The sequence below is a fragment of the Acomys russatus genome, chromosome 1, assembly GCF_903995435.1.
Source record: "Acomys russatus chromosome 1, mAcoRus1.1, whole genome shotgun sequence".
Lineage (NCBI taxonomy): Eukaryota > Metazoa > Chordata > Mammalia > Rodentia > Muridae > Acomys > Acomys russatus.
The window spans coordinates 13,348,581-13,373,574 of NC_067137.1; the positions used below are offsets into that span (position 1 = coordinate 13,348,581).

Below are 24,994 nucleotides of genomic sequence, written 5' to 3' on the forward strand. Positions count from 1 at the left end.
CAAACGCTGAGTAGTTTTTGTGAGAAGGGGACCTATCTTTTGTGTAATCTGTTTGATATACAGTGCATGCTGAGGACACTCCTTATCTTCGTGTAGGGAACAAAGTACACACAGCCCTTTTCTGAAACACAGGGCCTTAAGATCTCCCAGAGCTGGGTGGGCTCGCCGCCTGCCGGACCACACAAAGGGGGCGCTTTGCCGGCACGCACGCCCCCACAGCCAGGCCCTCTGCTCCGGGGCTCGCCTTCAGGGTCCCTTAGCCCCGCCCCCCACAAGTGCCCGCCCAGCTCTTGCGCGCGCCCCGCCTCATCCGCGGGCAGCCGGAAAACCCGGAGCGAAGCGGCCCGGGACGGCAGCGCATGCTCAGTTGCGAGCAGATTCGGTTTGCTAGTAGGAAGCTCCTGCGCTCCACCGGCGGCAGCAGCGGTGGCGGCGACGGCGGCGGCGGCGGCGGCGGCGCGGCCAGCTTCCTCGGCAGCGACCTCGGGCCCTTCCCCGCCCCTGTCCGACCCCTGCCCCGGCATCGCCCCGCTCCGGGCCTCTCGCTCGAGTTCCCCGCCGGCGAGCGGGCACCACCGGCCCGAGCGTCCCTCCACGCGCCGTCTCTCGGAGGGCCAGGCCGTATCGGGGAGCGCAGCCCCGGTGGAGGGCGGCCCGGGGCGGAGCGGGGGGCCTGCCCCGGGGCGGTGGTGCGGGATGCCGCCGCTGCCACCGCCGGGCTGCGTTGGCTGTCGGCGAGCGGCGCGCGTGTCGGGTGGGTGTCCGGCCGCGGGCCTCGCCCCCCAGCCGCCTCGCCAGCGCTAGCCGGGCCTCGCGGCGCCCCGAGGGGGCCGGGCTGTGCGCGGGCTGCGGCCCTGCTCCGCGCCGCGAGCCGCCGCCCCTCCGCCCGCCCCGAGGCGCCCCGCGGGCACCATGCAGGCGCAGCAGCTGCCCTACGAGTTCTTCAGCGAGGAGAACGCGCCCAAGTGGAGGGGGCTTCTGGTGCCTGCGCTGAAAAAGGTAGGGGCGGGAAGCCGCTCCCCGGCCGCAGTCCGCGCGGGGCCGGCCGAGGGCGGGGAGGCGGGGCGCGTGCCGCCCTCTTTCTTCCCGGTCTCGGGTCGCCCGGAGGGCTGCACGGGCTGTGAGGTTCCCCGGCGGCCGGCTGCTCCAGCTGTTGACACTCGCCCGGGGTGCGTGGGAAGGCCGCACACAGTCGGGGAGGGTTGGCCTGGATCATCCAGGAGCGGAGGCGACAGTTGCAGAAGCCTCAGTTTTCCGTGGAGGTCAAAGAAGGCCACTGCCTACCTTCTGGATCTTACCGAGCTGCGGTCAGCCTCTCGTTTTAGGCGTCCAGGGCTCTTTTACTGGCTCAAGAGTGCCCTGGCTACAGTGCTTGCCTAAGTAATTGCGAGGTTGCCCGCCAGCAAAGAACATGGCCTGCTCCGCTTTGCTCGTCCTCGGTCATAACTCCCCGTTCTCTTGACACCCCAAACTCCCATTACTAGGTGCCACCGTGTTCAGACTGGTTCTTCTGAAGAGTGAGAATCTATGAACCATCATGTGGTTTGGCGTTTTGCATTTTTAGTCCTTGTGCCTTACTTTGAGTTTGCTAGAGGTTAAAGTAAATTATTTGGAAATGTTGCTACATTTTAAAAGCTTCTAAAGCAACATTGTGATTTGTCTGTCATTTGAGTTGGCATTAAAAAACATTTTAGCCTTTGTATATTACTTTTAGTTTGCCAGTGGTTAAAGTTATTTCGAATTATTGCTACATTTTAAAAGCTTCTAAAGCAACATTATGACTTAGTAAACACTGTACTAAGACATTGGGGGGGGGGGCGGGGAGGCAGTTTGAATGGCTTTTATGTTTTTGTTTCGTGGGTTAGTTTTGTTTTTTGTTTTGGTTTTTCGAGACAAGGTTTCTCTATGTAGTCTTGGCTGTCCTGGACTCACTTTGTAGACCAGGCTGGCCTCGAACTCACAGCGATCCGCCTGCCTCTGCCTCCCGTGTGCTGGGATTAAAGGCGTGCACCACCACCGCCCGGTGCTGAATGGATTTTAAAACAACCAGATTGTTTTCACTTGCCTTACCTGTAGAAATTGTTTTACTCTTCTAGTAGTTTTAATCCCGATTTCTTGTTGCTCAAATACTTTTCATTTTATCTTTGATAAAATACAGTTTTGTTTCTACTGAGAATTGAGTGCGCTACCGTTTTGTGGAGCCTTTCTATTGTACCAGAAAGTTTTGAAAGGTGTTCCATATTCCTCATAGGCCAGCACCTTTTAGTTTCTTCTTTGCCCTTCTTCCCTTGGTAGCTTACGGTGGAGACTGTTGCGTGACTTTGCTGTCATTTTTCAGATTTAGGTTGCTGGGTTTTGTCCTCAAGTGTCTCACTACCTACAAACCTCTGTGATGTTTTCTAAGGAAATCAAAGAGACCACCTTTGTCGTGCATACCTTGTTCATTAATTATCCCAAGTGGCCTCAGTTCGGTTTTACATTGGCTTCACCTGCACATTTGGGTGCTTAGTTTGCAGAAGTGGACAAGTATGCCTCGTGAAACCTGGTGTCTTGACAAGACAAGAAGAGACAGAAAAATTGCCTTAGATGTACAAGAGCCCTCACAGAACATTACCAGTTTGGGGTATTTGGCTTAAAAGCAAGTAGCTCCTATTCTAATTAAACCTCCAAAATAACTCTTGAGGGTCCTTTAAAGTGGTAGAAAGAGCACTGTAGAGGGTGGCAGAGCTCTCCAACCTGCCACATGGGTAGCCCTTGCCAAAATCTATTTACCAGCACATTTTGTTTGGCTGGCATCGTGGTTTTTTTTTTTTTTTCAATTTAATGTAACCAGGATCTTTTTTTTTTTTTTTTAATTAGTTTTTTGAGACAGGGTTTCTCTGTGTAGCCTTGGCTCTCCTGGACTCAATTTGTAGACCAGGCTGGCCTCAGACTCACAGTAATCCATTTGCCTCTACCACTGTCTCCCGAGTGCTCAGACTAAAGGCGTGCACCACCACACCTGGCTGCAGTTGCTAGCATCTTAAAATGAGAAATAACACGTAAATAAAGTCTGAGTTCTTAATTTCCCCCTGAATTATAGACAGCCTTGCCATATGTTTTCATCTTCAGTAAACTGCTAGAGTTGTAAATGGTTGTCTCCTAAACAGTGTTGCTCCTGTTCTATCGTGGTTGGTTAGTTTTCCACTTCAAGCAGAGATAACCCTGCAGAAGTGACGTGAAAAGGGGGTTTACCAAATCTCTCTAGTGTGTATGTTTCTTCCCCTCGTTTAAATGCCCACCTTCAATGCTTTTGAGACGCCTAAGACAAGGTTGGACATATTTCTCATAATCTGAATGTGCTCTTACAGCCTATACTGTATGTGCTGGGCCTTCCGTGTAGATGGCCTTGGACATTTTGTGTGGGTGTGTCCTTATCTTGAACTCTTTCTTCAGACTTTAAACTACTTGTAAATGCCCAACTATGCCTTTTCTTACCCGAGGCTTTTTGGACAGGCTGTTCCTTTTATCTGGTCTAATACTACTCCACCGCAGAGATTCTCAGATCGGCGGGGCTGAGTTGGATAGTGCTCCATTGCTTCCTCTTATCCCATCCTATCCTAACTCAGTGAAGCTGAAGTTCCAATTTACTTCTGCGTATTTTCCCCAGCTAGCGGATAGGAACGTTATCTCACCCTATTGTGTTGTCTATACACTTGCCGTGCCTGACACCTGTGAGGACTCATTTTGAACAAGGGCCTTTGTATGTTACTTTGAGTTTGCCAGAGGTTAAAGTAAATTATTTGGAAACGTTGCTACATTTTAAAAGCTTCCAAAGCAACATTGTGACTTAGTAAATCTTCAGACTATCTTTCCTCTTTTGGTTTGGCCTTTGTATGCTACTTTTTGTTTGGCAGTGGTTAAAGCTATTTGGAAATGTTGCCAAGTGTGTAAGGGATACTCAAAATAAAACTGCCTCACCACCACCAAACCTCCTCCTCCTCCTCCACCACCACCACCACCATCAGTTTTTAACTTCTTGGTTAATGGGTTTAGACTTTTGTTTGATTGGCTCAAAACTCTGAAGTAGTCCCTGACTTCTGTGTACTGTTGCCCACCTTCAGACAAAACCTTATGTTTATCAAGCTCTAACATGCTCTTGTAATCTCCTCTCCTAACTGTATGGTGTTTCCTCTTCCAGGCTGCTGTGATACTTCAGTTGAGTTCCGTAGCCCAAGCCCACTTGCCTTTATATATTTCAGAAGTTATAATGTACTTTTGGCCATGTTACACATTTGTTCAGAATTGTTGGTGACCTTTACATTAAAATGCAGTATAGCATGGACTTTATAAGACAGCTTTACCCTGACCTTCCTACTTGATTTCTTATCAAAATCTTCCTAGATAGGACTGCTACTTTTTCCGAATGTACTTATTAGGCCCCACAGTATCTTTCCTACATCTATCCCATCCCACAAATACATGATGTTTGTTTCGGAACAAGTATTGCACTTGACACTAAGGCTAAACGACATAAATTTAAAAGATTAAGTGGAAGGTGGTAGCAGGTACATCTGGAGAGAGGGCTTGTTTTTAGACCAGGGTTTTTGTTTTTAGGCAGTCTTAGTCAACATCCTGGACTTAGCCCTTCTGGCTCAGTGCTGGGCTTTTAAGTATGGGCTAGGACACCCGGCGAATGAGGAGTTTTAAGTAGGGGAGTAGCACTTGGTTTGAACTTTAGAAACTTTGCTTTGGCCAGGAAGGGCAAGAGTGAGACCAAAGATAAGGGAGACAGCAGGAAGACTGGCTCACTGAGTCCACTTAAGAGGACGGATGCTGCGTGAGCGGTATTGAAAGGGCAGAGCTGGTGGGACCTAGCATCTCACTGTGTGATTGTTACGGAATGTTAGGATGTGGGAAGAGTCTTCTCAGGTTTGCTTGCAGATAGTCAGTGAACTTTGGGGTGGAGAGAGAAGAGAGGACTGGCATAATGAGATGTAGCAGATTTGGAAGTCTGAGATAGAAATATAGATGAAGTCTGTGTCCATAGAAAGACTTATGTGTGAGTCAGGTTTGGTGGTACAATCTAATGCATGCAGATCATTGGTTATTACAAAGGCAGACAAACGTTAGGTGTGCTGACACAGCCTGTAGTCACAGTGTGTGAGACGTGACGGCAGAAGGATCAGGAGTTAAGGTCACTCTTAGCTTAGGGAGTTTGAGACTCTGAAAGAAGAATAAGACCAAAAAGAGACCTTTTACTTACCTTGCGTGTGCTAATGATGTCATGCATCTATACTTGCTCGGTATTATCAGATTATACAACTTAGACCTGCAGTTTATTGTTGACGAGTTGCTATATACCAGTGTAGCCATGGCAGTGGTCCTGTCCAGCCAGTGGTAGCTGTCAAGTATGAGCTCGTCTGTCTAGCTTATTTGCTTTTTCATTTTTTAAAGACAGAGGGTCTCTATGTATCTCTGGCTGTCCTGAAACTCACTATGGAGACCAGGCTTGCTCCACCTGCTGCCTGAGTACTAGGATTAAAGGGGTGCACTACCACCCTTGGCACTTATTTGATATTTTGATGAATTTTATAGTGGCAGATATAAACACACTTTATTCCTAAATGCTTCAATCTGCATCAGTAACTAGAAACACATTTTTACAGTTCCTTTGGTTTTTATAAGCAGTTTATATATAGTGGAACATACAGATATTATTTGTACTGCTTAATGAATGTATACTATCAAAGTCCTACTGAAGTATAGAATATTACGATTGGCTCTGAAGTTCCCTTCATGCCCTTCTATTCAACTTCTGCCCCTCCTCCCAGAAATAGCCACTGCTGTAACCGTTCATCATCCTACCATAGGTTAATCTTATCTGTTCTGGAACATCATGTAAATGGATTCAAGTAGTGTATATTTCTAGTGAGACATTTGAGAGTATGGTTTGGGAATTCAGTCCTTTTTTCCCATCATGTGACTATGTCACAGTGTGTTTGTATCTAGTGGATGGATATCTTGTGCTTTGAATTTGGAACTATTAATAAAGCTGCCATAAATGTACTTTTAAATTTTTTTAAAGTTTTGTTTATGTGTTTGTGCATGTGTGCACATGCATGCACGAATGTGGAGGTCAGAGGACAACTTGCAGGAACCTGTTCTTTGCTTCTGCATGTGGATCCCTCAAATCAAACTCCGGCATGGTGGCAAAAACACCAGTACACATAAAAACGGTTAAGTCACGTGTGTGTGTGCTTGTATTTGTGTGTGTGTATATTTGTGATTGCATTTGTGCATGTGTGTGAACCATGCTTGCGTTCGTGGTGCCTCTGTACGTGTGTGCTTGTGTGTACGCGCTAGTGTGCCTGTGTCCCTGTGCGCATGCATGCATGCATGTGTGCGTGCGTATGTGCGAGCATGTGCTGGCGATCTGAATTCAAGGCCAGCCTGGTTTATATAGTGAGATGGCACTGTCTGTCCTCTTTACCTCCTTTCATTGAAAGCCTCACGAGCAGATCTGTAACACAGTGTATTACAGGCTGACTTTGAACTCAGAGATCCTCCTGCCTCTGCCTCCCAAGTGCTAGGATTAATAAGGTATTTGCCACCATGCCTGACAATGCTTATTAAAAACAAAACAAAACCCACAGTAAAATAATATAATGTTGAGTAAATATTTGCTTATATTTCAAAAATTAGGAATTTTTTGTTACCACCAGAAAGATTTCATAAAATTATAGAGCCGTTATTCAGTGTAGGGTTTGTGTGTGTGTGTGTGTGTGTGTGTGTGTGTGTGTGTGTTATTAAACACACATGGTGTCTATACCTAAAGAGAACATGCATTCCCCACTGTGTTTAACAAATCTTGGTCATTTCAGCAAGTAAATGTGATTATATGGTAAAATCCAATCAGAAAGAAAGGATAGATTTTCTTCCAGAATGTAACTTGATTGTTTCCATAAAAGTTAAGGACAAACAACTGGCTAATTAATTCTAACTAAAAAGCATAGTTTGATTTGACTTCAATGAAACTAGAAGAGAAAAATCATCCTAAACTACTCTCCATGTTTTTGTGTGAGGTCTTTGTCTTTCTTTCTTTGTAAGATTTATTTATTCAGTGTAGATGAGTGCTCTATCTGCATGTACACCTGCTGCCAGAAGAGAGTATCAGATCCCAGTATAGATGGTTGTGAGCCACTTGGAAATGAACTCAGGACCTCTGGAAGAGCAGATAGTGCTCTTAACCTCTGAGCCATCTCACTAGCCCCAAGGTCTTTTTCTTATTGGTTTCTCATTGCCTGATATTGAAGTTAAAAGCAGTATTTGGGTTTTTAAAACTTATGTCCTCACTCACTGGAATTACTTCATTAATATTAAAGGTTGATGAGTAAGCAGATCTATGTATTTTAATTTGATTAATATTTTTGCTAAGAGGTACTATCTTAGATAATAGCTACATATAATTAGTATTTTAGTTTTGTATTTCCATTAGCCTATCATAATTCTTTCTAAGCATTTTTTTTTTTTTTTAATTTAATATGCTTGCTGTGTGTAGGGGAGAATAAGAGCCAGGGCCATGTGTATTCGAGGTGAACATTACTGTACTTGTAGGTTTTTAGTTAATTAGTTTTCCTGCCAATTAAGTACTCCTATTGATAGACAGCATATTCTAATTTGTTTATTACTAGGCTGTAAGTGCAAAACACTTGCGTTTTCCGTGTGTCTTAATACCAGGACCAGGTTTATAGCTGTAGCCTTTAAATTGTACAACTCTCCTTCAGCCTTCATGTGGGTTCCATGCACTCAGGCTGCTAGGTGCCCTTTCTTGATAGGGCATCTTACAGGCACCTTTTTTTTTTTTTTCCTGTTTTTTGAGACAAAGTGTAGCCCAGGTTGACCCTGAACACCTGATCCTTCAGCCTCTACCTCCCAATTTTTGGATTATACGCATGCTGCCACATCTGGCTGGTCTATCACGCAAACATTGAATATGACTTATGAGTTTGGTTTAAAGAATAATGAAATTAATGTGCGTGTGTGCCGAACAAAAAGATTAAAAAGTCTTTTTGTTTTTGGAGACAAGATCTCATACTATATAACTCAGGCTGGCCTGGAACTCACTCACTATATAGCCCACGCTGGCCTGGAACTCACTGTATAGCCCATGCTGGCCTGGAACTCACTGTATAGCCCACGCTGGCCTGGAACTCACTGCAGAGCCCACGCTGGCCTGGAACTCACTGTATAGCCCACGCTGGCCTGGAACTCACTGTATAGCCCACGCTGGCCTGGAACTCACTGCAGAGCTCACGCTGGCCTGGAACTCACTGGATAGCCCACGCTGGCCTGGAACTCACTGTATAGCCCACGCTGGCCTGGAACTCACTGCAGAGCCCACGCTGGCCTGGAACTCACTGCAGAGCCCACGCTGGCCTGGAATTCACTGTATAGCCCACGCTGGCCTGGAACTCACTGTATAGCCCATGCTGGCCTGGAACTCACTGCAGAGCCCACGCTGGCCTGGAACTCACTGTATAGCTCACGCTGGTCTGGAACTCACTGTATAGCTCACGCTGGCCTGGAACTCACTGCAGAGCCCACGCTGGCCTGGAACTCACTGTATAGCCCACGCTGGCCTGGAACTCACTGTATAGCCCATGCTGGCCTGGAACTCACTGCAGAGCCCACGCTGGCCTGGAACTCACTGTATAGCCCACGCTGGCCTGGAACTCACTGCAGAGCCCACACTGGCCTGGAACTCACTGCAGAGCCCATGCTGGCCTGGAACTCACTGTATAGCTCACGCTGGCCTGGAACTCACTGTATAGCTCACGCTGGTCTGGAACTCTCGACAATCCTGCTTTAGCTTCCTGAGTGTTGGTATTATAAGCATGAATCACCATTCTCAACTAAAATAACATTATAACATTATTATTATTATTATTATTATATTTTTTATTATTGCTTTATTGGTGGGTGTCTTGCCTGCATGTATGTCTGAACACTATGTGCATGCCTGGTCCACTGAGGTGAGAAGAGGATGTCAGATCCCTGCAACTAGAGTAACTTTGATTGTGAGTCATCATGTGGGTACTAGGAATTTGGCCTGGGTCCTCTGCAAGAGCAGCAAGTGCTTTTACTTGCTGAGCCATTTCTCCAGCTCTGCATGTAGTTTTAAGCAGCCCCTAACTCCATTATATAGCACAGGTTAGGCCTGAACTTGTAGCAGGTCTCTTGCCTTCACTCCATGAGTGCTGGAATTATAGGCTCATGAATGACCATTCCCAGCTTTAAATATTTTTCCCTATTATTATTATTATTTTGTTTTTGTTTTTCGAGACAGGGTTTTTCTGTGTATCCTCGGCTGTCCTAGACTCGCTTTGTAGACCAGGCTGGCCTCGAACTCACAGTGATATCTGCCTACCTCTGCCTCCCGAGTGCTGGGATTAAAGGCGTGCGCCACCACTGCACGTTATTTTATTATTTTTTAAAAAATTTAAAAATTTATTTATTAGATTCCCAATCTAGGCTCTTTTATAATAGATTGCACTTTAATGACTTGTCTGAGAGTTTCCTTATTGTGCACAGTGTATTCTGTGGTTAGTTCCCAGAACTGGAGTTACAGGTGGTTGTGAGCCACCCAGTGTGATGCTGGCAATGAACTTGGATCCGTAAGAGCAGCAAGTGATCTTAACTTCTGAGCCATCTCTCCAGCCTTTGATTTAGTCTTAAAATTATTTCATTTTTCATCACGGCTTTTTATGATATTTGAATGTTCTGTTGTTATGCCCTATTATACACTTTTCTGTCACAATTACATGGCCCTAGCTTTCTGGTGTTTTAAACTATGCAGTTTTGACTAAAGAATTAATTCTGTGTTTGTACTCTGATAGATACTTGCTGTACATGAATCCGTGTGTGTGTGTGTGTGTGTGTGTGTGTGTGTGTGTGTGTGTGTGTGTGTGTACACGTACATGTATGTTTATTTGTGGAGGCCAGAGGTCAGCCTTGGTGTCATTCCTCAGGAGCTGTCCGCCTTATGTTTTGAGACAGGGTCTCTCACTGGGACCTCACAAGTTATACAAGCAATGAGCCTTGGCTAATTGGACTATTTTCATATTCTTGGTTCTTGGAATATAAACACTTGTTACCACTTTCAGCTTTTTATATGGGTGTTAGGATGTAACTCAGGACCTCATGTTTGCCAGGCAAGGAGATCCACCTGCTTCTGCCTCCGGAGTGCAGGGGTTAAAGGCTTGCACCACCACACAGGCTTAGAAACATTTTAAAGTAGTATAATGTAGGAGTATTTAGTAACTAAATTTCTTGTTACATATTAACAGTATCATTTTTTGTTTATTAGTTTTGTTTGTTGTTTGTTTTTCAAGTCTTTGTGTAGCCTCTGACTGTCCTGGAACTCACTCTCTGTAGACTAGGCAGGCCTCCAGTTCACAGAGATCTACTTGCCTCTGCCTCCCAAGTGCTGGGATTAAAGGTGTGAGCCACTACTGCTGGCTTTTTATTGCTTATTTACACAAAAACCATTCATGAAGTTATCTGTTTACTTTTTAAAGACAGAGTTTCTCTGTGTAGCTCTGACTGTTCTAGAACTCACTGGGTAGACCAGGCTGGCCTCAACCTCATATTCACCTGCCTCTGCCTACCAAGTGCTAGAATTAAAGGTGTGTATCATCATGCCTTTCAAAAATTTCATGGTTATTTTATTTTACATGCTGTATTCGTTACTTTCCTATTGCTGTGATAAGATGCCATAACTGAGGCTTATGGTTCCAGAGGTTTAGTGTCTCTGATGGTGAAACAAAGGCATAGTAGCAGGTGGATGCTTAAGAGCTCACATCTTGATCCACAAGCAGGAGGCAGAGAGCACCCTAGGGATGGCACAAATCTTTTGGAACCTCAAAGCTCATCCCAGTGACACACCTTTTCCAACAAGGACACCTCCTTCAACAAGGCTACACTTCCTAATCCTTATTACTAATAACTGGGAACCAAGTATTCAAACATATGAGTCTCTGGTGTCTATTCTCATTTAAACCATGTGTAGTTCAAAGCTGCTTGTACAGTGTGTATAGGTTCTCACTTTGCTTACAGTCAGATATGTAATAAGTGCTTTGTTGGGAGGTATAATGGTCCATTTTTATTATTGCTATGTGCACCCCAGGAGATTGATGAAGCCAGAAAGAATAAAGGACATGTTCTTTATTGAAACATCTGTGTGCAAGCCAGGCATGGTGACCCAGCACTTGGGACACTTATCAGGGAGGATCATGAGTTAAAATCTACCCTGGGCAAGACCCTGTTTCAAACTGGGGATGGGGGAGCAAGAAAAGAAACGTCAGTATGGGTGCAGCATGTCTGGGGAAGGACTTGTTCATTGGCTACCTGCCCGACCCTAACAGCTGCAAGGGGCCTCTCTGTTTTCTATCATGGACGACCCCAGTAACACACAATACCTCTTCTGTGGAATGTCACCACCTTGGCCTGTGTTATTGGAACCTAGATGAAGGTAAGGGCCAGTGACTAACTATCAAAGCTTTGCTGGGTTCCTGGTCTAAGCTGCTGTGAATCCTAAAGCTAAGAAAGGATGGCAGTGGGTCTTTTCCTGGCCTGTGGAAACCTGGGGCCTACTTGAACAGAGAGGAAGTTAGTGATTGTCACTGGAGAACTGGCCCAGAATAGAGATGAGTGTCATATGAAATCTGTTGTTGGGAGTCTATGGTGAGGTGCTAGGACTGGCACCTCGTCCGGGTTCAAGGCTGGAGGCTTGGAAGTGAGGGTACATGGATCTATGAGAGCTGGAGGAGCCCAGAAGGGGGTACCAGTTGAGGACACAGGAACCCTACACAGACAGATTGTCAGGGTTCAGACATCCCTAGTTCAGCTACAGAAGAGCCTGGAGCTTTGTTCAGGCCTCTGTTAAACATGATGGTGGAAAAGGACTCAATCTAGAGCCTTGAAAGGAGCCAGCCTGAAATGGATGTCTTCCCAAAAGTGTGTGGCCACCAAAAGCGAAGGCCTGCGAGTGGTCAGCAGGGACAGTGAGTGGTATGTCCTGCTCACTGGTAAGCTGGCCTGCCTTCTTAATGGCAGTCAAACATGACAGTTTAGTCAGCACCTCATAAGCTATGCCTCCTAGTGATTCTGGCTAATGCAACCCTTCTACAAAGATGTAGACTTTTCAGGCTTTCCTGCTCAGCAGGTCCATGGCCACCTCTTGTCATGTCTATTAGCTGAGTAGAAAAATTTGTAAACAAATTATAATTAGGTTGACAACTAATCTGTTGAATATGATTAAAAGTGTGTAGGTAAACAATTTCAGCTTCCAGTGTTATTTCACCTGTAAAATCACTCTAGTTTTAAATATTCCCTTATGCAGTTCTGAGTTGTTAGAATATTACTTTTCTTCAAATATTTACCTTTAAAAATTATGTAAAGTGAATGTATACATACTGTTAATATACATTTTTAGGAAAAATCATCATAGTGTGATTACCAGCAGTTTCCCACACTGAAGCTGCTACCCTCTCCATGCTGAATGCCCTCTGTCAGTGGCTGTGTCGTAAAACATCACTCTCATCTATTTATTTTGTTAAGGAATAGTTCTGACCCACAGTGAGCTATAAAGGAATGCAAGACTGTTGTGCTGGTTATAAAAATACAAGCTCTGTAGAGGCCAAGAGCCTTATAAGCGAGTCTGAAAAAAGTCATGGAAGAATAAGGATTATTAATGATTGTCCATCTTCTCACAGTAGAGCAGACTAAACCACAAATTGCCAAAGTGCTTATTTGGGTCTGCTCCCCCCCCCCCCCCCCCCCCGTGTGTGTGTGTGTGTGTGTGTGTGTGTGTGTGTGTGTGTGTGTGTGTGGTCAGAGGACAACTTTTTTGGGCTTAAGTTCTTTCCACTTTGTTGAGGCAGGCACACAGGTCTCTCTATTTCTACTGCTGTGCCAAGTCCTCCAAGCTAGCTGGCCTGCCAGATTTACAAATGTGTGATTCGTGTGTGGATCAAGTCTAGTCACCAAGCTTGTGCTTTTATCATCTGAATCAGCAGCTCCTTGGCCCCAATTTGATAGAAGGTGACTATGTATTGTGTGTGCTCTGCATAGTTGAGATGCTGGAGATTGACCAGTGAACCTCAAGAGACATATCCTCTTGGGTCTTATCCATGTTATAATCTTCTGTTTTTGTTTTTTGAGACAGGGTCTCTCTGTGTGGTCTTGGCTAATGTAGAACTTGCTTTGTAGATCAGGCTGGTCTCGAACTCACAGAGATCTGACTGCCTCTGCCTCCTGAGTGCTGGGACTAAAGGTATACACCACTACTGCCCAGCAAGGGTCTTATCACTGGGTAAGGAAGGTAGAATTAAACAAGGGATAGAGACGAGTCAGAGGTCAATTTCACCCAAGTAGAATTCTGAATGAATGTTCTAACTGGTTCTGGACAGGAATTTCACATAAACAATGTTTTATTACCGCCTTAGCCCCTCCCTCCCACTTCACATTTCTGCATCTCATTGCAAACCATAGTGTATGCAAAACTAGTGAAATTATAGTTAGGTAACTGGATCTCCAAAAGATATTAATTAATAGCATGCATGGTGCATGAGGCCAGGAACAAAGGCTGAGAAGCCTTGGTTTTCGGATAACATTCAATCTATGTTTGTAGGCCAATCCACATTCTTTAGCACAAACCCACATTTTAATTACTTCACTTTTTGTTTATAGGTCCAGGGGCAAGTTCACCCTACTCTTGAGTCTGATGATGACGCTCTCCAGTATGTTGAAGAGTTAATTTTGCAGTTACTAAACATGCTATGCCAGGCTCAGCCCCGGAGTGCTTCAGACGTGGAGGTATGGCAAATGACAGCTTCTGTCTTGTGTTGACTGTGTGTGTTTCTAGCCTGCATGTTTGTTATAGTGACAGTGAAAGAGACACGTGCTCTTCAGTTCATTCATAGATCTCTTTAAACTTGTGCTGGGTATGTGGTAGCTTATACGTGTCTTAGCTGTGAAACTTTCAGATTTTACTTTTCAGTTTAAATGAACAGCTTCATGCTGCTACTAGAATGATCTGAAACAAGCACTCTCTCTACATGCAGTCCTGCTTGTCCTAGAACTCATTATGTAAACCAGGCTGGCCCTGAGCTCACAGAGATCCCTACATACTTTTAAGAGTAGAATATATACAAAGGTTTTATTCCAAAAACATTTCCTTTAAATTTTAGAGAGTCGGAGCAGGAGAGATGGCTGCTCTTCCAGAGATCCTGAGTTCAATTCCCAGCAACCACATGGTGGCTCACAGCCATCTATAAAGTAGTATGACGCCCTCTTCTGGCCTGCAGGTGCACATGCAGGCAGAGCACTGCATACATAATAATAAATAAATTAATCTTTACAAATAAATAATAAAATTTAGAGAGTCAAAGGACTGATGATAAAGTACCTGAAAATATCTGAGGGAGAAATAGAAAAGATTGGGATCAGAGAAAGATGAGCTTACAACATAACTGGTAAAAACTACAAGGCAACTGTGGACCTTGTGACAGACTGGAGCTGATGGAATGGACGGCATTTCAAGAACTAAGGTGCCGAACACTGCTCTTGTGGCGCAGACCTTTAATTCCAGCACTTGGCAGTAGAGGCAAGCGGTCAGGTTTACAGATAATTTTAACTATATAGGGAGTTGAAGGCTAACCTGGGCTTCTTGAGGCCCTGTCTCAAAAGCAAAACAAAAGGTCCAGGAGAATATATCATCCTTCTCCTTAAAGTCACAGGACTTTAATTGGGCATGGAAGACTGCTGTTTCAAAGAAGCAATGGAACCTGGCCTGTGAGTTACAGGCTGAGTCCTGAGGGAGACTGGATTTCAACTGAAGCACATAAGTACCCAGGAACATTGAAGGTCAGGGGTATAGCTATTGACTAGGTGACATGAAGCCTCAGCTTCCACCCTCAGGGTCACAGAGAGTGGGAGGGGGAACACACATCCAATAACAAGTTTAGCATGTAGAAAAACATGTATACTGGGTAATTCTCATTTCTTAACTCATTTGCAGTCGGTTCTTTGTGGTAGTTTTGTTTTATTGTTGTTTTTGAGACAAGATGACATGTGCAGTCTGGCCTTGAATTCAACTTGCTGTATAGTCAAGAATGACTCTTCAGCTGCCATGGGGCCATGCCTTTAGTTCCAGCACCTGGGAGGCAGAGGTGGGCAGATCTCTGTGAGTTCAAGGCTAGCCTGGTCTGCAGAGCCAGAGCCACACACAGAGAAACCATATATATATGTATATGTACACACACATATATACATATGTACACACACACATATACATATATACGTATACATATACACTGATCCTTCGGGCTCCACCTCCCAATTGCTGTATTTCAAGAGTTTCCTACCAGGTCTGGCTAGCTTTTTCCCATTTTCATTTAATTGTAAAGTCGTTTTTGCTGTTTTTGTTGTGAGACAGGGTTTCTCTGGGTAGCTGTCCTGGACAGTTTGTAGACCAGGCTCGCTTCGAACCCAACAGACATCTTTCTGCCTCTGCCTCTCAGTGTTGAGATTACAGGCACGCATTACCACGCCCAGCTCATAAAGTCATATTTTTATTCATAATTTCTTTGAAATACCTATTTATGTTGTTCCAAAGAGATCTAGAGTAGCATGGCTTGTCTGACTGTGACATTAACAGTTTCAGTTGGGTTTTTTTGTTTTGTTTTGCTTTTTGTTTTAATCCTAGCTGTGTTCTTTCATGGTTTGGCAGAATTCAGACTTACAAAAAAGGCTTACAAATCTCACCTTGCTTATTATTCTGATGTAGGTACATTCTAGAAATTTGCTAATGTGCTGACATTGCAAACACAAATCAGACCTTCCCATATATATTTACAGAAGTGTGCTTATTTAATTTCATCTTTAATTAATATATGAACTATGAATAGAAAGCCATATGAAATCCTAGTGTGTAGGCTTTGGGGCTGAAGATAGTATTTTGCAAGAATATGTGAGAGTATGTCAATAATAGAAATACTAGTCAGTTATATAGTAAGCTTTATTATTTCTTTTAAAAATATTTATTTTTATTATATTTAGTTAAGTGTATATGTACACATCTTGTGTGTAGGTATGTACACAAGTACAGAAGCTCAAAGGAGTTGGATCCTGCTTTAGTTAGAGTTTCTACTATTGTGATGAAACAACATGACCAAAAAGAAAGTTGGGAAGAAAGAGGCTTTACCCTACATGATGGCATTGTCATCCATTGGAAGGAAGCTAGGGCAGGAACTCAAGCAGGGCAGGAACCTGGAGGCAGGAGCTGATGCAGAGGCCATGGAGGGGTGCTGATTATTGGCTTGCTCTCCATAGCTTCCTCAGCCAGGTTTCTTATAGACCCAGGGATGGCCCCAGCCACAGTGTGTCCCTTCCCCACCAATCACTAATTAAAAAATGCCTTACAGGCCTGCCTATAGCCCAATCCTATAGAGGCATTTTCTCAATTGAGGTTCCCTCATCTCTAATGACTCCAGCTTGTGTCAACTCTACATAAAATAGCTAGTACAGTCCTCCTCCATCTGAAGCTTTAGGCAGTTGTGAACTACCTGGCACCAGTGTTGGGAATCAAATGCAGGTCTTTTGGAAGAGTGTTACTTGCTCTTACCCACTGAAATCTTATAATTTCTTTTTTTTTTCCTTCAAAGATTTTATTTATTATCTATACAGTGTTTTGCCTGCATGTACGCCTCACACCAGAAGAGGGCAGCAGATCACATTATAGATGGCTGTGAGCCACCATGTGGTTGCTGGGAATTGAACTCAGGATCTCTGAAGAGCAGCCAGTGCTCTTAACCTCTGAGCCATCTCTCCAGCTCTGAAATTTTATAATTTCAAAGTGCTATTTGATAAATTTCTATATCTTACAACAATTCAATAGGTATCTTTCTCTTTGCTTATGTACTTGAAAATTGATCCCTGGAAGAGAATAGACATAAATGAAGATTCAAGAAAAAACAAACAAACAAACCCCAATTTTTTGGGGCCAGAGAGATGTGTCTCTGGGCTATGAACTCACTTTCGTGTATCGACTACCCAGAAAGAAGTAAACTAGGAAAGAGTAGTGTGCCTCGTAAAGTAGGCGCCAGGCGTATTTAGAGGACCTGTTTCAGTTAAGTTTCTGTAAAAGGGTATAATATAAACTATTGAAAGTTTATTCTTTAACTTTGTTAATTTCTGTGTGAATGTGGGCATGTGACATTTGCAGAAAGGGAGCAGCCTTTAGGAATTACTCTTCCACCATAAGGGTTCTGGGGGCAAGCTCAGGTCATCAGGCCTGGCTGCCAGTGCCCTCACCAGTGTAGAGATGTATTATTTTTACTGCATTTTCTTTATTTCTTTCTTTCCTTAAATTTTTTTAAAGTTTACATACAGAATAGTGGGTTAATTTTTTAATTTTATTTTGTATCGGTATTGGGGAGGGTAGAGAGAGTAGAGTTAGTACAGGCATGTATAAAAGCTTTTGAGGACAGCTTTTGGAGTCTATTCTTTGCTTCCCTGTGGGTTTCTGAGATGAGGTGACGGACCTGTCATCAGGATTGTGTAGCAAGTGTGTTTTACTTGCTGAGCCATCTCACTGGCCAGGATGCAAGGGGTTTTCTATGGCATTTTCATGTGGATGTCGTTCATACTTAGCTTTCCTGTCCCCATTTGCTGGCTTCTCGTCCCCAAACAACCTTCCCTTTGGTGTTCATGTCCTGAGTTTCATATCTTTACTCTGAATTAAGAGTTTTTTTGTTTTTGGGTTTGTTTGTTTGTTTGTTTGTTTGGCTGGTTGGTTGGTTTTTTTGAGACAGGGTTTCTTGGTGTAGCCTTGGCTGGATTAAAGGCTAGTGCCACTGTGCCCGCCTTGAATTGAGATTTTAAAGTGTTAGCACTCAGGGCTGGAGAAGAAATAGAACACTTAATGGGAAGGCCGAGGGTGCAACCCAAAGCTCTGTGCCTGAGTGACTAGAGAGGGAAAGAGCTTGAATGCTTTGTGTTTGGATGTTTCTTTGTATCTCTTTTCCCAACCCCTGAGCCATTTGTTCTGCCACCATTTGGACCTTTGTATCACCTTTATCACACAGGATAGCAGCAAATTTGCTACTTTAATTTCTTTTTCTTTTCTTTCTTTCTCCCCCCCCCCCCCACCCCGCTAGGGTCTCTCTGTGTAGCCTTGGCTGTCCTGGACTCTCTTTGTAGACCAGGCTGGCCTTGAACTCAGAGGCTCCTGAGTGCTGGGATTAAAGGTGTGTGTCACCACGCCCAGCTGTGGTACTTTAATTTTTAAACATTGAATGAAGAAAGAATTAGATAAGTGCTTATAAATCTGCTCCTAAGGTGTGCTAAAGGCATGTATACTTTCCTCATACACAGCTCTACAGTATCTGTGGCAATGCATTTACTGATAAAATTTTCTTTCAGGTTTGTATTCAGGAGCAGTGTTCAATTCTTCTAGTTGTTGAACACACTACCAGTTGGAATACTGAGAATTTGTTAAAAGTTTTGTAATAGCGGCCTCTACTGGTTCTGAGGTATATGCAAGTAGGTTTTAAACACTTAAAGTAGGGGATTTGGCTACCATAACAGCTCATTCTTTAATTTTAATTATATTTTAATTGAATAACTTCTAGATGTTAGATTTGAAGTAGTTTGCTAAAAATGGATCAGTGCTTTAAAGATAGATACAGTTACCCATGCAGACTACTGAGTTTCATGACCTGTAGACAGTTTCAACAGTCAGTACTGTCACATGATGAGTGATTAAAAAAAAAATCTCTGAAGTTTTAATTGAAAATGCTACTTGAATTTATAACTGGGATTAAAGATGCAAATAAATAATTTATTTAAGTTGGTATTTGCTAAATAAGTGTAGGTCTCTGTTGGGTTTCTGACCTGGGAGAAGTGGGTAAGGTGGCTTTTTAACCAAAGTGGACTTAGCATCCCTCAGTCCCTACCTGCCACAAGGCTGTGCCAGCCACACCCTCTATCCTGAACTTTGCAGCCCAGGGGGCTGGGTTTCCCTATATAATCCAGCCATGCCCCCGGTTGCATGCAGCACAAACTCCGCTACCCCCAATAAACCTGCATTTATACACTCTAATCTGGCTTGAATTGGCTCATTTCATTGGGCAGAAGAATGCCTATCATCTTCTTGCTTGAAACCATGAAGAGAGTTGTTTATATGAGTTACAAGTCTTGCCATCAGCATCAGTAAGTGAAATTCAGTGTGTGATTTCCCCGGTAATAAAGTTGTGTTCAGTCTCTTAGTCACCTAATGAACATTGACAACCACCAGATTTTTTAAAACTTTGGTTTACAGTGTAAATTATGTGAAAAGCTCAACCTTGTGTATTTTTTATTTAAAAGTAAATTTTAAGTGACAAACATTATTTTATTTGTTGCTTAGTTATTGTTTTCCTATTTTCTAAGGAACGTGTTCAAAAAAGTTTCCCTCATCCAATTGATAAGTGGGCAATAGCTGATGCCCAATCAGCTATTGAAAAGAGGAAGAGAAGGAACCCTTTATCCCTGCCAGCAGAAAGAATCCATCATTTATTAAGGGTAAGCTGAAACACTGCCGTCTTACCTTTGAAAAGCAAAGTAACTGAAAAATAAAATGCTTTTAGGTTTTCTAGGGACTCGTGTGAGAAGAGATGCTGTGATGATGAGTACACTGGGCAGCATGGCTTAGTGTAACTTCATACAATAGTAATAAACAAATCGAAGAGACTTGGAAAAGTTACATTTTGGGTTTTGTTTACCCTGGGGTTGCTAGGAAATAGAATTTATAAAAATTTCTCTCTTGCTGGTCAGATGTTTTAAAATCTGTTAGCATTTTGTGTAGGACTGTTTGAGACTGCAGTGGGTATCTGTTTTTGTGGAACAAAAATTCCTGAATATTACTTAAACAAGCTGGTCCTCCATAAATTTAAGTCAATCACTTTAATTTTCCCAGAATAAGAAAAGTGCCAAGAATCTTAATAATGCTAGTTTTGTTAACTTTACTGTGGCAAACAGACTAACTCTCTGTCACACAACACACACAAATACCTTATTACAATATTTAAAATCTTAGTAAAAGCTTTTCTGTTTTAACCCCTTTGAGACACGGTCTTACTTTATTGCCCAAGTTGGCCTTGAACTGAGATTTATGATCTTCCTGCCTTTGCCTCCCTAGTGCTAGGATTAAAAGTGTGTACAGCCATGCCCAACTGACTGTTATTTTCTCCTCCCTTGTTTAGAACTCATAACTCCTTAGGAACTTTAGCCCCCAAAGAACATACTCTCTATTACGTCTAATAGTAGGATTATTTAATACGCTTAGTAGTACATAGCAGGGTCTTGTTTTGTTTTTCATATAAAGCCCAGAGTGTGCCACGAGGCTCCTTGGGGAGCCTAGGTTTCTTGGGAAAGAATAGAGGTATAAGACGGATAGCTATTTGTGGATGCCAATATTATATTGCTCTTGTTTGGTATGAAAATTATTTTCTGTAGTTTCTTTCATGCATTCCTACTTGGTAAGGGACCATCTGCTCCCTACCCCAAACTTAGACTTTGCAGCTTAGGCCACTTACTGAGTATTGTCTACTGCTCTCATAGTGCATGTGATCGGGGAGAATTCTGCTTTCTTTTTCTTAGTTTACATTCTTCAGTGCGTGTGTGTACATAGATAGGTATGGATATATGTATATATTTCTTATGATTGAACAAGTGAAACAAATTATTAAATGTTGGTAATGATAGGCTTCAGTAAAAGTTAAACCAAGTTGTGTGCTTTTTATTTTTTAATTGGTATATTAAGATAACTATATATGATGTTTAAACATGCTTTCCTTTTAATTTTTCAGGAGGTCCTAGGTTATAAAATTGACCACCAGGTTTCTGTTTACATAGTAGCAGTATTAGAATACATTTCTGCAGATATTTTAAAACTGGTGGGGAATTATGTAAGAAATATACGGCATTATGAAATTACAAAACAAGACATTAAAGTGGCAATGTGTGCTGATAAGGTAGGAGAATCAGCTTCTGTGTGTTATATTCATAAATTTTACTTATGATTTATTAGATGCTAATATAGTCTCCAGAAAGAACAGAATAGTGTGCTGCGTTATGTGGGGAGGATTTCCAGTCATCTCGTAACACAGCATGCATCCAGGTTATGGTGTAGGGATGAGGTAGAAGGGGGGGGACTTAGATGGCTTTGCCAGAGAGAAGATATTTTCTGATGGCATTCTACTCCACTTTCCTCACACTCTGATCTTTCTGGTTACTGAGTTTCCTTATGTGTCAGTGTTTATTCTTACCAAATAATCTAGAGTGAAAGAGGTGACCTGGTCTGAAGAATCCCAAGTGTTTGGATGTTTGTCAATGGAGATGAGTATTGGCATTGATGATTACAATAGAAAATAAAATAAAAAATGCTTATGTACATGTGCGCGCTTAGATGAGTTCACGTGTACAGTGTACATGCACAGACTCAGAGAAGCCAGACTAGGGAACAGATCCCCTGGAAATGGAGCTACAGATGCTTTATAGTTCTGGGAACTGAACCCATGTGCTCTGTGTGAGCAGTGAGTGCTTTTAATGGTAGATCCACCTCTTCAGCCTATTTGCTACTTTTAAAAAAATTGAAATTTTATTTATGTTTATGCATGTGGCACGTGGGGGACAGTTTCTGTGCACATGAACTGCCTGACATGGCTGCTGGGACCTGAACACAGGATGTGTTCTTAACTACTCACTACCTATCTAGCCCTCCTCCTTGCTAATTTTTAATGAATCATGTAAGTAAAATATTTTTGAGTATCTACTATGTGCTCACACAAAAATGAGATACAGAAAGAAATGTTTAAAGGGGCTGGGATGTACATAATTGGCAGGATGTGAGCCTAGACTGTAGAAAGGCCTGGCTTGGTTTCCAGTACTGCCTGAGCTGAATACGATGTGCATGTCTGCCATCTGAGCACTCATATGTAGAGGCGGAAGGATCAGAGATTTAAGGCTAACCTTGGCTACGTAGTGAGCTTGTGGCTAGCTTTGGTTATATGAGACCATGTCTCTAAAGTTAAAGAAGTTTTAAAAACAAGGCTCCAAAATTGTAGCCTAAGGTAAAATATATTCTAGTGACACTTTAGAAGTCCACAGGAAGGGAAGAGAGGAGCTTCAGCAAGAGGGATAATGGTAAACTTTTTGAAGAAATTAGTTTTTTAGTATGTATGGGGGTTTTACCTGCATGTATGTCTGTTATGTCTGTTACCATGTTCATGCATGGTTGCAATGGAGGCCAGAAGATGGCATCTGATTCCCTGGAATTGGAGTTAAAGAAGATGTGAGCCACCGCGTGGGTGCTGATTGTCTGGAAGAGCAGTAATTGTTCTTAACTTTTCCAGCCCAATACAAAGAATTCTTAGGGACAGTTTGTCCTCTGATTCGCACACATACATTATGGGATGTGTATACCCCCTTCATGAAAGGGAAAAAAAAAAAAAAAGAATTCCTAGAGCATTTAACCTTCAAATTAGATGAGATTAGTGTTTTATACTTTTTCTTTCACTCTCTGACTACACAGGTACTGATGGATATGTTTCATCAAGATGTAGAAGATATAAATATTTTATCTCTAACTGATGAAGAGCCTTCCACTTCAGGAGAGCAAACTTACTATGATTTGGTAAAAGCATTCATGGCAGAAATTCGACAATATATAAGAGAATTAAATCTAATTATAAAAGTTTTTCGAGAACCCTTTGTCTCTAATTCCAAATTGTTTTCATCTTATGTAAGTATATTTTCTGCTATTTTTGCATGTGTTACATTTTGCTTTAAATTTGAACTTATATAATTCTTCTGATTTGTCCATTTTTTGAGTCAGACTTATTCATGATCACAAATAACGAGCTATAGCAGTTTCAAGAGATTAAACATCAGAAATTGAAAGACAAAATCTAAAATAGGCTAATTATGTCAGTGAAAATGAATTCACATAATAATCCATTTATTTCAAGGAATAAAGCCCCCTATTTAGGTGGAAGATCCTTTTGATTCAGTTGGCTCGTTTAACTGATGCTTATCAACAGCAGCTGTGTTGTTGGACATTTAGATGAGCAGAGAGTAGTCCTCTCTAGTCAGGACAGAGCTGGAAATGTAAAGTGTAGTCAGAACTGGACCAGCGGTAAGACTAGGAGCATGAAGGAACTGACATTCGGACAAGAGATTAGCCTCGGGATAGTGCTCATAGCCTCACTAACCAGGAGAGCATTCCCTGATGGGCAGGCGCAGTGCTCCTCAGGAGCTGGCTCTGGAGCTTACAGCATAAGTGACTATTGAACAACAAAGGAGCAGGGGCTGAGGGTACAGCGTAGTGGCAGAGCACTTGTCTAATTTGCATATGAGACCCTGCGTTCAATTCTCATCACTACAAAAATTAAATATTTTATATGTTTGTAAATATGCTATGCTAAATACTATTTATTGAGTTACTTTAAATGTATGGAATGTACAGCATTTAAACTTTCATTAAATTTGCTTTTTAAAAAAGTAAAGAACAGCTGGGCGTGGTGGTGTACGCCTTTAATCCCATCATTTGGGAAGCAGAGTCAGGTGGATCTCTGTGAGTTCAAGGCCAGCCTGGTCTACAAAGTGAGTCCAGGACAGCCAGGGCTACTCAGAGAAACACTGTCTTGAAAACAAAACAAAACAAACAAGTGTAAAGGAGAGAGACAAAAATTGATAAATGGTGTTCAGTATCATTATCAGAGATATACAAATCAAAAGTATAGTAAGGTGATTGCATACACTTATTAGAAAGACTTAAAAAAAGACAGATACTGAGAAGAATAAAGAATAACTGCTCATGGGTTTATAAAATTTCCATGTTACTTGTGAGATATAAATTAATAAGGATTTAAAATTGGCTGTTTTTGTAACACATTACTACATTTTATGACAATTCTATTAGTTTCTTTGCTTAGAAGAAACAAAAACAAGTCCATACAAAATAGCAGCTTTATTTTGGAAACAATTCAATGCCTATCAAAGGTAAAAAGACAGACAGCTACTCACCAAGACTAAAGAATGAAGTTCTTATGCATACCCTTGAATAGCTCACTCTCAGGAACATTAGCAGAGAAGCTGGACATACAAGACTTGTTTCCACTTACCAGATGTTCTAGTCACAGGAAGTAGAACACTTGTTCTCTGGCAGAGAGGATGGTGGAAGTTAATGTAGATGAGACATGAGGGAACTTAAAAAAATCTTTTTATTTTATTTTATGTGTGATTGTTTTCCTGTGAAGGCCAGAAGAGGGCACTGGCTCTCCTGGGGCTGGGGTTATAGATGATTATGAACTGCCGTGTGAGTCCCTGGTTCTCGGGGAAAGCAACCAGTGTTATTAACTCCTGAGCCATCTCTCCAGCTCCCATAAGGAAACTTTTTAAGTCAAAGAAGTGCTGTGGCTATGATGAGGTTACAAAGGGGGACAACTACGTAAAATCTCACCAACCGAAAAATAAATTTAAAGTAGGTGTATCTCACTGCATACAAACCACATCTCAAAATTGACGGAAATAAAAAAAAAAAAAAAATCACTGATAAAATAGTAATCAGCGGATTTTAATAGAACAGCATAAAGTTATATGGTCTTAGAGACTATATTACAACATGTATGAAATGACCAATTGATTAGTGCCAGGGTAATAATGTTTTATCTCTGCATAGAGTGTTCAGAATAGGCAGATGCACAGAGGCAGAAAACAGAACAGTGGCTGCAGGGACTGTAATTACTCTTGTTAATGAGCAATCTTTTAGGTGAAGACCTTAGTCTAAGCATACTGAAAGCCATTGAGTAGTAAATACATTTTATAGTGTACTTATATGGTCCATACACAGGAAGAAGATATACCTACTTTAAATATACTTTTTGTGGGGGTGGGAGTTTCAAGACAGGGT

General features: G+C 42.4%; 1 protein-coding gene across 1 annotated transcript in view; it reads left to right on the forward strand.

Moving 5' to 3' along the window:
- Nucleotides 1-867: 867 nt before the first annotated feature.
- The window catches only part of Sos1 (SOS Ras/Rac guanine nucleotide exchange factor 1), a 77,869-nt gene continuing 53,742 nt past the window's right edge, over nt 868-24,994 (forward strand). Inside the window, exons 1-5 of the mRNA XM_051164073.1 lie at nt 868-999; nt 13,732-13,857; nt 19,474-19,605; nt 20,892-21,056; nt 22,616-22,825. Of these exons, the coding sequence (XP_051020030.1) occupies nt 913-999; nt 13,732-13,857; nt 19,474-19,605; nt 20,892-21,056; nt 22,616-22,825 (720 nt within the window). The 5' untranslated portion in view covers nt 868-912. The remainder of the gene's footprint in view (nt 1,000-13,731; nt 13,858-19,473; nt 19,606-20,891; nt 21,057-22,615; nt 22,826-24,994) is intronic.